Genomic DNA, 13,825 nt, shown 5'->3' with positions numbered 1-13,825 from the left:
ATTAAATTGATAAACTCTCAGATATAATATACATTAAAAGCTTTCTAAAATGGCACTGCTGCTGTGAAAATGTTACCAGTACCAACTTCAGGTGGTCCCTGCCCTTAATAAAAAGTATTCCATACTAGTGCTGGATAATGTGTCATATGCCTAAAGATTATTCTTAAAGGGGGTTTCTGTGAATAAGTAAAATAGGACATGTATTCTGCTTCTGTACCTGTACAGAAACCCAGCAAACATAAACAGGTTCCTGTTACTTGAACAGAATTTTAATAAAATTTTAAAAAATTAAGATAAGAAAAATTGTAAGTGGCTTTGATTTTTAAGTGGCAAATATTTGTTTGCTTTCTCAGGCTAGAAGGCCAAGGCAATGGATTGACTGATGCTTCCAACAACCGGTCTACCAGAACGACTACCCATTCTTACGGAGCTCGGAAGGATTTCAGGTGGTATCATGGTCAATTATAAAACAAATGACAGGACTGTTCTGTTCTTCTTCTGTTTTGAACAAACATCACATATGCAACCGGACCCTTCTTTTCAAATGCAGAAATTTCTCATTTTATTAGTGGCTAAACAGGCTTACACAAAGGTGTTGAGTTAGCAACTTGGTCCTTGGTAAATTGTTACATCTGGATAGGAAGGTGTAAAATGTAGTTTTTCCCTAAAAAGTCTACAGTGTGGTATGTTTTGTTGTTGTTGTTATTTAAAGCATGATTGTGACATTGGTGTTGACATACTTTAGCTAGATTTAAAAGTTTCATTAAAGTCAGATGTTATGTTTAGTTAAGGTCCATTTTTGTTTGCGATTTGGGGGACAAGTATGGTTTGGAAAGATGAATGGAACATCAGGGAAACGAAATGTCCCATTAAAGACACTAAAACATAGTGTACAAATACTCAAAATAATCTTCATGCTCTACAACAGATTTAGTGAGTGACCAATTTTCATATTAGTATTCTAAAAGTAGGCCAAGCCAGTGGAAGGCAGGAATGAAATAGGAGACAGGAAATTTTGTAGAAATAAATTAATACTACTTTAATGTTTATATTTCAAAGGTAATAGTTTAGAAGTAATATAGTATTTTTTGCATTGGATTGAATAATAGCCTTGTTATTTTTTATTATTCTTGTACATAAACTTTAAATATAAAGTTAATATTTTTCTCCAGTCCCAATGCTGACACCGGGCCTGCAGGACCAAAGGATACCGTTGTATACACGAGAACATATGTGGAGAACAGGTGCTGGAAGTTTATTTTTAAAGTATTTTTCTATACTTACAATTTTGAAATGATCTATGTTTAAGAAGAAATGGTATTCGCAGGGGTCCTCAAACATTTTAAACAGGGGGCCAGTTCACTGTCCCTCAGACCATTGGAGGGCCGGACTATAGTTTAAAAAAAAAACTATGAACAAATTCCTATGCACACTGTGGGCCCGGGATGAGTCGGCTGCTAAGCAGGACAGGCAGTGGCACCCAGCGGGCCAGATAAATCTCCTCGGCGGGCCGCATGTGGCCCGCAGGCCGTAGTTTGAGGACCCCTGTTTTAGAGTGTACTTATATATCTTTTTTCAAATAGACCATTTAAGAGTACATTGGATTCTAGGTATATAATTCTTCATAATGTTTCTAATATTAAGTAGTTATCAAATAATCATAAAAAGTCATTTGTAGACTAATAATTTAATATAGCACATGTATACATAACAGGATAGCCATTTGAAAGTTTTCATATATGTTTATGTGAGAATATGACTATTTATTTATAATTAGCTTTATAAAATCACACAAGAATTTCTATGCTAATTTGGACTTGAACTTTAATTAAATGGTAGTATCCACTGTTGTTTGCCATTTATCTGAAATAAGGGGTATACCTTTTGGTAGATATACTCTGGCCCAAATTCCATGGAATTGTTGTCCCACAAAATCTGCTGGGGGACAAAAGACCAAGGCCAGGGACGTGTGCATTAGATTTTCAAGGAGAATAAAAACAAGAATTAGTCTAATTGTGGGGTAATGTAATGGCGGGGCATGCAAATGCAGATATAGGTGACATGTGTTAATCAGAGCCCATTTCAAAGAAACCAAAGAGCAGAGCATCTGGGAGGGCTTTTGGGGGAAGGAGACTCAAGGAAATTCAGTCCATTCAGTGTCAGAAGGTGAACAACCATCCAAAAAAGTTTCTAAACCCCACACATAATTTATCTTATAAAATGCAGCCCCCAAATTTGATTTTTCTGCTGAATCCAATTTTCCCTAAAGTCTACAATGATGGTGCAGTGCAGTGCCGAGGCCCTGGAATTAGACTTGGGATTGAATCTTTGTCATTTACAGACCATGTGCCTTGGCAAAGCTGCTTAACCACTTCAAGTCTCAGTTTCCCCATCATTAAAATGGGAGTAATGATATACGTGTCATGCAAAATATGTGCAAACTCTTATTTAGCATTGTGGGTTATGTGTTCCATAATATAGATTCTATTTCTGACAGCAGTCTGCCTATGGGCAATTGGGAGGGAAAGAGAGTTTTCTCATTAAAAAATCCCAAGTGAGGGCAGTGGAGTATTGCTCACACAAGGAGCATATTGCTTCCATTCCTAATATATGCACAGGTAACGTATATACCTGGGAAGCAATTATGAGCAGCCAGTTGGTCAGTGCATTACAGATTTCATTTGTCTTGAGGAAAGAGTGACGTTTAAAAAACTGGAGCCACCTAAGAAATGAAACATGGAGGACTTTTAAAAATTATGCTTTTTTTTTTTTTTTTTTTTTTGCTTTCACACTAAACTAATCTTTCTTGGATGTATTCAAGTAAAAATAAAATCTTCTATAGCTTGTGTAAAAGTTGAAGCGTCTCTAGTTCTCCATGTAAGCGATGTACATGTACCTGTGCTTGCACTGGCTCTCACTTTATGCATTTCCTTTATGTTAGACTACATGTACCTTTCTTACGGTAAATAAATGAGAAAGGTGCAAGCATAAATTTTATGAAAAATGACATATTTTGCTGTGCACTCTTGCCTCATTCTCTATGTGAACTTGGAGATGGCTGTGTATCAATATTAATCCAGATAGAAAAAAAGGTATTGTTATATTATCCTGGCTTGTACATCACAAAAAATATAATAATAAGGCTGCCTGAGGAGGTGTGTGTGCTTTCTCACCTGTCTACAGGTATATACATTAACACTAGGGAAATAGCCCAGTTCTCACATGTCCATATGTGTTTGTAGTAAATCACCAAAGGATGGCTACCAGGAGAACATTTCTGGAAAATACATACAAACTGTTTATTCAACTTCAGATAGGTGAGTATGTCTATATTTCCATACATAAAATTCTATGCACACACATCTGTGTACATTCTATACACATACATTCTTGTTGTCTGTTGTACTTGGAGATGGTGCTCCTGATGGTGATTGTTATACACAGGGTGGGGCCAAAGTAGGTTACAGTTTTGAGTATGTGAAACAGAATTTATTCTTATATTATTACTTACTAATTTTTGTATTATTTCCCATAAGAACATCTGTACATCTACTTTTGCCCCAGCCTGTGTGTGAAGTACTACAACCTCTGCACCCAGGAATTGGTTCCTTGGCTTCTGGGCTGTTGCTAATGCATTTTATTCCAATAGAGCTTCTGTGCCTTATAGCTGTCCCCCGCCCCTGAGGCCAGCCCCTCTGCTTTGCTGATTCCCAGGAGCCCCAGTACCACCACATATGAGAGTCTAGGTCTCATTGCATCACTAGACTGTGCCCTCAGCCCTCCCTCGTCGTGGTTTCTATAGCCATCTCACCTTACAAACAGCTGTGTGGATACTGCCATGACCCACTCTGGGCCCACACTCAGTTCCCAGGAGGGGTTACAATGAGTATCAATTTTGTGCTGGTAAACCGACCCCAGACTTTTGCTGTTAGTGATCATCTTTTAACATTTAATGCTCAATGGAGCACATAGATGACCCTCATGAGAGTGTGGCCAGCAGATTGCCAGTGGAAGAAATGAAAATAAATAATTAGCATTATATCCCAACCACTAGAAACCAGCTGTAATGCAAATGTCTGATGCTCTACTGATGGTGTTTCTCTATAGGAGAGCCTGGAAATAAGGCTCATTGTGGGTAAAGACATATCTAATTTTTATGCACAACCTCGATTTATAATGAGGTGCTTGTCACTGACCAGTTACTCAATAAATGTTTTCTGTTTTGTTTTGTTAATCCTCACTCGGGGATATTTTTCCATTGATGTTTAGAGAGAGTGGAAGACAGAGAGGAAAACAGAGAAACATCAATGTGAGAGAAACACATCTATTGGCTGCCTCTTGCATGAGCCCTGACTGAGGCCGGGGAGGAGCCTGCAACCAAGGTACATGCCCTTGACCACAATTGAACCTGGGACCTTTCGTTCCGCAGGCCAGCGTTCTATCCACTGAGCCAAACCGGCAAGGGCAATAAATGTTTTCTGAAAAACATGAACCTATGTTCTGTTTGCTAAGGGAAATATGGATGGACCAGGAATCAAAATTGTATCTCCTGCCCTAGCCAGTTTTGTTTAGTAGGTAGAGCATTGTTGGCCTGTGGACCTAACGGTCCTGAGTTCGGTTCCAGTCAGGGGCACGGACCTCAGTTGCAGTCTCAGGACCTCAGTTGCAGGCTCAATCCTCAACCCTGGTTGGGAAGCATGTGGGAGGCAACCAATTGATGTATCTCTCTCACATTGATGTTTCTCTCTCTGTCTCTCCCCCTCCCTTCCACTCTCTCTAAAAATCAATGGAAAAATATCCTTGGGTGAGGATTAACAACAAAACAAATATTATGTCCCCTCTGTCGCTTTTATAACATTTTGCCCATTAGTAATGCTCTCTCAGTGTCTTAACTTTAAGTCATTGCTCTTTGAGGGGTGAAATCTACCCAAGCGTGAGATATAGATACTGTCTAGGTGACCGAATACCAGAGCTGGATCCCTCACTTACTTAGAAAACACCTTTGACTAACAGTGTGATTTTAATAAGGACAATACCAACATTGGAGCTTTCTCTGGGCTCATAGCTTTAGTGTTCACTTAAGGAAGGAAAATATTCTTCATAGAAGTATTGCTCTTAATATAAAGAATTTCAGTCCTAGTCTTCAAGTGGTCCTTGAAATTTTTCTTAGTCATGAAAGCAGAAGTCAATTTTCTATTAAGACCAGTCAGTCCAGCAACTTTTTATGTTGATTATTGTGTGACATGAGCCATGTCCCCACAGTTCTTATCAAAGCACACTAATCCCACTTAAAGTGGCTTCCCACTTCACAGGATTAAGGCAAACTCCTCTGCACATTATTTATGGCCTTCAGAACCTGCTCCTGCATATTGACTACTGTTTAATCACTCCAGACACCCTCACTGAGTAGCACTTTGGTACAATCTGGTTACTCTGCTGGGAATCCCCTATCATGCACCCCCCCACCTCACTGAGCTCACCTAGCAGGCTCCTTCTTCCTCAAGCTGTAAGTCACATGACACTTTTCCACAAGCCTTTCCTGCCTTCACCTGGGATTAGTTGCCCTTGTCTGTTCTCTCCTAACTCTTTCCACATGTCTGTAATATGCTGCGATCATCTAGTCACACACCTGGCTACCCCAGTGGATAGGAAGCTTCTCGTTGGAGGAGACTTTCTCACTCTTCTTTATATTCCCAGCTCCTAGCTCAGTGCCTCTGGAATGGATGAATGATAGAGCATGCCTGTCTTCTACTATTGAAGTGCTTGCATGGGACATTAAGTGTGTGTACATATGTGTAGAGTCCATAGGAAAATATTTGCCAGGATTATATAAGCAAGTAGCTATAGAGTGAGATGGAAGAGGAAGTTTTTATTTCTATACATAAGGTTTAGGAAGAGGTTACTTGACTGGCTGAACGCGTAAAGCCAGACAAGGTTATCTACTCCAATCCCTTTCCTCTCCACCTCCTCCTCCCTTTCATTTCCCTCCTCTCTGCTTCTAGTCCTGGGCTAGATGACAGGATTATCCTGACTCTTGGGTATGACTCATTCATTTCAACAATGTGAGCCCAGCAGTCCTCATGGGCAGGCCTAAAGGTAGCCCAGGGACCCTGGGGCCACGCGGCCTTGCTCAAACCCTACCTCTGCTACTCACTCACTGTCTGGCAGGCACCCTTCTGTGCCTCAGTTTACTCTTCTGTAAAATGATGATAAAAAGAATAGCATCTGCTTCTCAGAGATGTGAAGAATAACTGAGTTTAAATAAGCAAAGTGCATGGAAAATATACTGTACATAAGCATTTTAGCACCATATAAATATTGGCTGTTTTTATCTCACCACTCCATTATTTACCAGCTCTGGAAATTTCAGTCCTGCATGCCAACAACCCTGAAACTAGTAAAGTCCTCAAGGTGCTATTTAAGACAGGCCTAAGACCCTCCAAAAGGAAAAGCATCACACAGTTATTGGCTTTTCTTAAGGCTCTGCTGTGACCCAAGGTCTTTTTGAACTTGCTGATTAAATATGTACAGTTCATTTATTATTAAACATTATTTTTCCAAAGTAAATAATAAAACTATTTTTTCTTCATCAAATTTGTGTGTGCAGGGGTGTTGTATCATATTAGAGAATATAAATTTTGTCATAAAATGTAGCCCAGTATTCTGTCTTTTAATGATACCAAGAGTAGTGTCATAGGAGAGCATTTTGATGACTAGACCCTAGACCCTAGGGTCCTAGGGATCCATCATTTATTAATTTATTACCAACACATTCTTGAATGAAATTCTATTTTGTCCTATTGAATGTTTTGAGAGTTAAAATTTTATATTAATCTATAGTATAATTTTTCTATGATATATATATATATATATATATATAAATTAATAATTCAAAATCCTCTTTGAGCTTCAACGGGTACTTATGAATTAGTTCAGTTAGAAAACTGTAATTATCTTTGCCCTGCCCAGATGCACTTTTGATTGCTAATGAATAATAATTTGAGACCTTCCCTTGTGTTAATTCTTTGATGCTATTTTGAGGGAACTAGAAGAATCAATTCTATCACTAAAATAAGTAAAATCTAAAACTTTCCTCAATTTTTACAGTTCCTAAAATATCAACAAAATTAACATCATTTCCACACGACTTTATGGGGAATACATCTGTCTTTTGTAGAATGACAAATTTATTTTTAATTGCTAATATCTCTCTAGGTCTGTCATTGAAAGAGATATGTGCACCTACTGCCGAAAGCCCTTGGGCACAAAAACCAAAATGATTTTAGATGAACTACAAATCTGCTGCCATTCCACTTGCTTCAAGGTAAGGATATGTTTATTGTATTTAACTAAATATAAAATTGCATAATGACTGGAATAAAAATAATTACTTAGTGAAATACATGAGATGAAGTTAAAGCTTTCAGAAACACTCTCATCCACATTAATAATGCACTGCTTAAGTATTTCTCAGAGTTCTTCAGCCTAACCTCAAAGGTTTTTAATTACTGTCTTGGTGTTAGGCGTAGAGTTGATTACTGAAACATTTATTCCTTTTACTCTAGAGATTTAAACCTATGAAAAGATAAACACTTGTTTTTTTTATAAAAGTTTTTGCAACATTTTAATAAATCATGCATTGCATAAAATATGTAATGAAGTGCAGAAAGGAAAGAAATTTGTTGAGAAGAAAGCTAGCAGCTCCTTATGAGTCCTATCAGTTAGGACTGATAAGGGTAACAGCAATTGAAACTCAGTCTGCTTTTGAGAGCACGATTAATGATAGTTAATTGTGGCTCAGTATAATAGCGATGAAGCTTACATGGTAGAATGCTTTAGTTTGTATTTTCATATTTCATTGCTTTTATTTCTCAAAATAACATTGAGTAGGTCAACAGCTTAGTTTTTGGTGTAACTGGATGAACACTGAACTGAAATCTAAAGATCTGAGTTCAAGTTTTTCTAACTCTGTCACTAACTATGGCTGTGTGACTTCTGGACAATCACTTAACTTGGCCTCAGTTTTCTCATCTGTAAAAATTAAGAAGCTGACTAGACTAATGACTGTACATTAAAATCATCTGGGAGGTTAGAAGAAAAATAGAATGCTTGGGACCAGCACTAATTAAATCAAGACCCTCAGATGATTTCTGGGCATTGGGAGATCTAATGGGCAGCCAGTTTGAGAACTATTTGCCTGACTCTATGGGTTCTTTTTGTGTTGACATTCTATGGGTTGATGGAAATTATCTAATTCAGTCAAGTAGCTGTAATACTTTGACAAATAATTGTTTCTCCTCCAAGTAGCTTCAGTGATACATAGCAATCAGAAATAAGATGCTTAGTTATGAACAAAAAAAATCTAAATTTAGGCCATACTATACAGAATACTATATAAAATATATTCTGAAAATTTTATAATTGTTTAATGATGAGAAAATGGAATTTTCTTTTAGTTATTAAAATTTACTCAGTAAAAAAAAAGATTATAGTTCTTTATTTAAAATTAGAATGCAGAAAAAAAATTTAAAACAAGGAAATTCTCCTGGTTGTTGGTTTGGGTAAATACAAATAATTTCCATTTATTGTATTTTGGATTATTTATTTTCATTTTCAACTTAATTATAAAATTCTACTAAGAATAAAAATGTCCCCACACTCCTAGAAAAAGATGTACTTTTCTATAGCCATGGTAATAGAGAACCATGTAGACTGGTGTAAACAAGATGAATTAATCAATGACAATTTGCTTCAATGAACTGGCCTCGGAGAGCCAACCAATCAATGACAGCTTCATGCTTGAAAGTCAGCCAGTGGACAGTGGTCTTGCTCCATGAAAATAGGTCTAAAGCAAGCTAACCAACACAACTCAAAACAAGCTTTTCCCTATACCCTCTTAAAGGTATAGGGGAACAAACAGAAATTTGTTTTGCTTAATGTTTGCTTAATGTCCTGTGTGTATTCCTAAACTCTGATTGCTTAGGTCTCCTTAATAAGCAAACAAAAAATATGCTTTGTGTTTCTGTTTGACATATCAACTGGTGATCTTGTCCTTAGCATAACCAATTTTTTAAAATTTGTATCTACTCTATAGTGAGTTAAGTAGAAACTTTAATGATAGATATGCCCTGAAATGCACAGTTCTGCGTGTGGATTATAGACAAGTACACTCTCACTTTCTCTGTGGATTCTCATGAGGCTGCACCTGAGTGCTAATATGGAGAACTGTACTGACTGAATTGAAAGGGCTTTTTATCCTGTTACACTAAGAATCTAGACTTTATTTGTAATGTAAACTTTATATATTGCTTTTTCCTTTAGTGTGAAATATGCAAACAGCCTTTGGAAAACCTGAAAGCGGGAGACAGTATTTGGATTTATCAGCGGACAATACACTGTGAACCTTGCTACTCCAAAGTTGTGGGTAAGTGTTAATATAGAATTTAATATTTAATTACATTCTCTGTAAGAAATGGTTACTTTTGCTAATATTAATGAGAATTTAATATTGTTGAAAATGAAGGATTTCAATAAAGCAAAAAACATTTTATTAATTATATTTAGTTAGGAATTCAGTTGCAGATAGTATGGTAGTATTTTGTTTTATGGTATAAAATCAGTCAACATTTATATTGTCTTCTAATATCAGACCTGGCATAGGTACAACTTAAAAAAGAAATTATTTATTATAGAACATTTTCCATTTTTTCTAAACAAAAATAAATCTTCTCTGCTCAAATAATTGGAATTGAAGTCCATATCTGTGAATTACCTTTTACATTTGCACTGAAATACACTTTTCTACCTAATTTGGTTATTATGCTAAATGCCTTGTAATGTTTTTCATGGGAAATTTAAAGTTAATTATATGTAATTAAATATTAAATTCTATATTAAATATAGCATGTAAGTATTTTTATCAGTTTAAGATCAACATTAATATAATTTGGGCTTTTCATTAGCACAAATGATGTGAGAAGCAAACATTAATGACCTGCATTTTTAGCTCACATTTCCTGTAAATTTATCATGAAAGCTTTAAAAGTTTATTTAAAAGACATGCACAGTGCCCAGTAAGTTAGGAAACTAAAGTCCTATAAAACTTGATTCATTTTTTTAAAGGCCAGTATCAACATTTTATTTTTAATTCATAGTAAATAGATACAATAACCAAGATAATATTGGGGAGCTGGTCAAAGCACTGCATGGCCAGCCGGGTTCCTGATGTTCCAGTGGTGAATGAAAGGGGAACATTTGTGATTCTTACCTGGGATCCAAAATATGGAATTTGGTGACAAATGTGGAAAATGCTCTGAAAAATATTAAGAAACCCCCTTTTCATCAGGCTGCAGAATCAGTAACAAGAACAAAACTAATTATATTCATACTTTGCCTTTTATTTTCTGCTCTCCCCAGCCAGTTCTCATATTCCACTTTCTTCCTAATTTAGCAGCCTTTTCATAATCCAGTACTATATCAAGAGCCTTGATGGTATGGTAATAGCTCTAAAACTTCCAGCCTCCCAGAAATCCATGACATGGCTTAGGAGGTGTGGCCACCAAAAGACTCAGAAGTCATTGTGCCTTCCACCCTGTCTATGTGTACTCCATAGGCATTGCATTTTTAAAAGTCCTCTCCTGAGGATATGTTTTTACTGATTTTAGAGCGAGAGCATGGGAGAGAGAGAGAAAGAGAAACATCGATATGAGAGAGAAACATTGATTGGTTGCTTCCCATACACGCCCCCTCCACCCCCTCCCCCCCCCCCCCCCCCCCCCGGCCCCACTTCCAACTGGGACCTAACCTAGAACCTAGTATATGCCCTGACCAGGAATCGGACCTGCAACCTTTTGGACAAGGCTCTAACCAACTGAGCCATACCAGCCAGGGCAGCATTGCATTTTTATAGTAAATTTAAGTTGTCAAAACATAACTCTCAGACATCTCCTAAATATGAGTACCAGGCAACAGTCCTTCATATTTATGGTGTGACCCAAAGCCATAGTGATGAATGAAGCAGAAGGAAAATGTAAAATGCTGAATCTACCATGACCCCCTTGATGAATGATTATTTAAAAAATGTTAGTTATAGAATTATTTTTGTACTGAATTTGCATATCTAACTGTTATTTTCTTTAAAAATTTCAGCAAAGTGGATTCAATAATTCTGGCACATGGAAATCAAGATGAAAGCATTCATTAAGGAATTAAAAAATTTATTTTAAAAATATGTAATTTAGAAAAGCTTTTACTCTGAAGATTGACTTTTGTACACAATGAACAATTCTGCTATTGCATAAATAACCTAATTGCCTTCAAAAAGGTCATATACATAAAGGGAACCATCTGTTATCTGGCTAGATTCAGTCATCAAAAATTCAAGTGGTTTCAGTTACCAATGTCAAAGGAATGATGCTCCTGATGGCTGTGAGCATCGTCACCCCAAGCAGGTCCACCCCTGCTCCATCAAGCTGTGCATCGTGATTTCTATTATAAACAAATTTCTCATTGTCTCACCTTTGTTTCCCTAAGAATTTGGATTTGCAGACATTATTGACAAACTGTCAAGAAAGCAAGATATGTTTCCTTCGTGTGCAAAAGAAATGTTGATAGAAATTTTCTTATAAAGTTTGGCCAATAATAACATAAAGTCATATGGACCTCAGAAAGTCATTTGAACTTTCTGGTCTCTCTTTTTTATCTATAATATGAGGGACATTGAAAACTGTCCCAAAGGTCCCTTTCTGCTCCTCAAATTATTCTAAAGCAAGTTTTTGTTTGCTCTTTAGAAATATATCTGAATATGTATTTGTTAATCATTGTGAACTAGAGAGGACATCTGAACAGCTTAACTTCAGTGTCATTATTCATTTTATTGCAGATATAATTTAAAAAACAGGAAGACATTGGCTTATGGGTAATGGGTAAAATTATAAGACATTTATTTTACATATTATAATTTGTTAATTTTTTGCATGTGTTTCAAAATCTGGTTATATAAATAATCTATGAGAAAATAATGGTTATGGACTACAAAAGACATGTTCTTTAGCATGTTACATCTATTCATATTACATAACACTTTATGTTTACAGATGGCTTATGCAAATAAAATGAACTATCAGTGATACCGAATCATTTTGTGGCCTGTCTATAAATATCATTCATTGGCATTGATTTTGTCAATTACAGTGATCACAATTTATTATATTCTATACCACACTGGTTAACTTAATTATTTAGCTTCTAAAGCTATAGCTTTTATTTTCAAAAAAATTAAGGAATTGAAAATCCAGTAATCATATGTGAGGAACTTAGACTATTGTTAAGATTGAGAAATTGAACTTATAAACTTTTTTATGTGTACATAGCAACTGCTTCTTGAAGGAAGGCATATGGAACAATGAGGAGAGGGTGTCATTTGGGGAAAGTTTAAAGCAGTTGTAATCAACTGTCATAAATTAGGGAGATTAAAAAAGATAATCATGTATTTTTCAAATGTTGATAAATTTGAAGAATTAGTCTTCTGGATGTTGATTTCAAGCATCTGCTCCTCTTAGAGACTAGTCCGTGCTTTTAAACACAAAATGCTTATCAAAATTCAGCAATGTATAACTGTTGTCCTGTAAAAAGGAGCCAAGAAAAAACAATTAATAATAATTTAATATTCATTAATTCATGCTTGATGAGAAGCAGTGGTAATTGAGCCATATGTTTTATTGTTCCTTAATTACATGCTATCAGAGTGGATCAAAAGAAATCATTTTCTTAGAGTTGGAATTTGTGGCAGAAAAAGATGGATGGAATAGTATCTCTGCCTTTTATGTAAAGTGTATTAACATCTCAATGCATTTGTAGTAATTAAAAATCATTTGAATGCCATTTTTAAAGTAGTCTACTTTATAATGCTTCATTAAAAAAAAAAAAAAACACCTAAAAGGAACATATTTCTCACTTTTCTGAAGCTGTTTAATGGACCCTTTCTTCCACTATAATGTATTCAATTAAGCCAAAAGCTGTTGTAAAAATGGAATAAATATCGAGTGGAGAGAGAAGGACTTCTGATTCACCTAGTCAGCTTCATCATGTCTGGGCTTATTCACACCGTAGGAATGACAGATTCTTAAAACAATTTGGAAGGTCTCTATATTGCAGCCAATTAAGAGATGTATCTGAAAGAGAATGAATTGCTTCATAGGACAATATCCTTCTAAGAAGCAAAATGGCAGAAATATAATAATCTCAGAAATAGAATTTGTTAAAATAGTATCCTTTCTTTTAATAAGGCCAAGAAATAAAAATGTATCCAAGAAGTAATCTGTACATCCTAGCTGTTTGATTGCAATCACTTTTACAACTAGGTCTGAGTGAGGAATGGCCAGCTCTCACTGTGGTTCACTCACCGAGTTGTTTCCTACAACAGAAAATCCTGAAGGTTTGGCACATTTTCCTGATTCAGAGCTCTACCAAAACAAGGGACTGTTTGGTCTACAACATGGCAAACTGACAATGAAAAGTTTTTGGTACTACTGAATTTACTGGTTATTTTGGTACAATGTAAATAAATGGCTTTTAGAGTTTCACCTATTCCATATTACTCAATAATTCCCAGAGGCACCTATAAATATCTGCATTAATTTGGGCAGGCCATTTCCCTAATGGGCCAATTCCCTGCTATTTCCAATGCAAGGCTTAGATTATTGGCTTTCTAATGTACCCCATGCTTAGATGGTCTCTCTTGCTAGGTGCCTAAGAGCTGTCTGGTGTTTTGTATGTCATTTAGAATTGCATGTTAACTTTATCACAACGCAAAATTGGACACCAT

The 13,825-nt window shown here is 36.0% G+C and overlaps 1 protein-coding gene across 1 annotated transcript in view; it reads left to right on the top strand.

Moving 5' to 3' along the window:
* The window catches only part of SCEL (sciellin), a gene marked incomplete at its 5' end in the record, with an annotated part of 92,284 nt that extends 80,157 nt beyond the window's left edge, over positions 1-12,127 (top strand). Inside the window, 6 exons of the mRNA XM_080659592.1 lie at positions 354-446; positions 1,173-1,244; positions 3,243-3,317; positions 7,216-7,324; positions 9,322-9,424; positions 11,149-12,127. Coding sequence (XP_080515718.1) covers positions 354-446; positions 1,173-1,244; positions 3,243-3,317; positions 7,216-7,324; positions 9,322-9,424; positions 11,149-11,165 — 469 coding nt within the window. The 3' untranslated portion in view covers positions 11,166-12,127. The remainder of the gene's footprint in view (positions 1-353; positions 447-1,172; positions 1,245-3,242; positions 3,318-7,215; positions 7,325-9,321; positions 9,425-11,148) is intronic.
* Between the last annotated feature and the right edge of the window lie 1,698 nt (positions 12,128-13,825).

Source organism: Plecotus auritus, assembly GCF_963455305.1.
Source record: "Plecotus auritus genome assembly, chromosome: 3".
NCBI lineage: Eukaryota > Metazoa > Chordata > Mammalia > Chiroptera > Vespertilionidae > Plecotus > Plecotus auritus.
The sequence above is the reverse complement of the archived record's forward strand: the minus strand, read 5'-3'. Positions and strand labels throughout refer to the sequence as shown.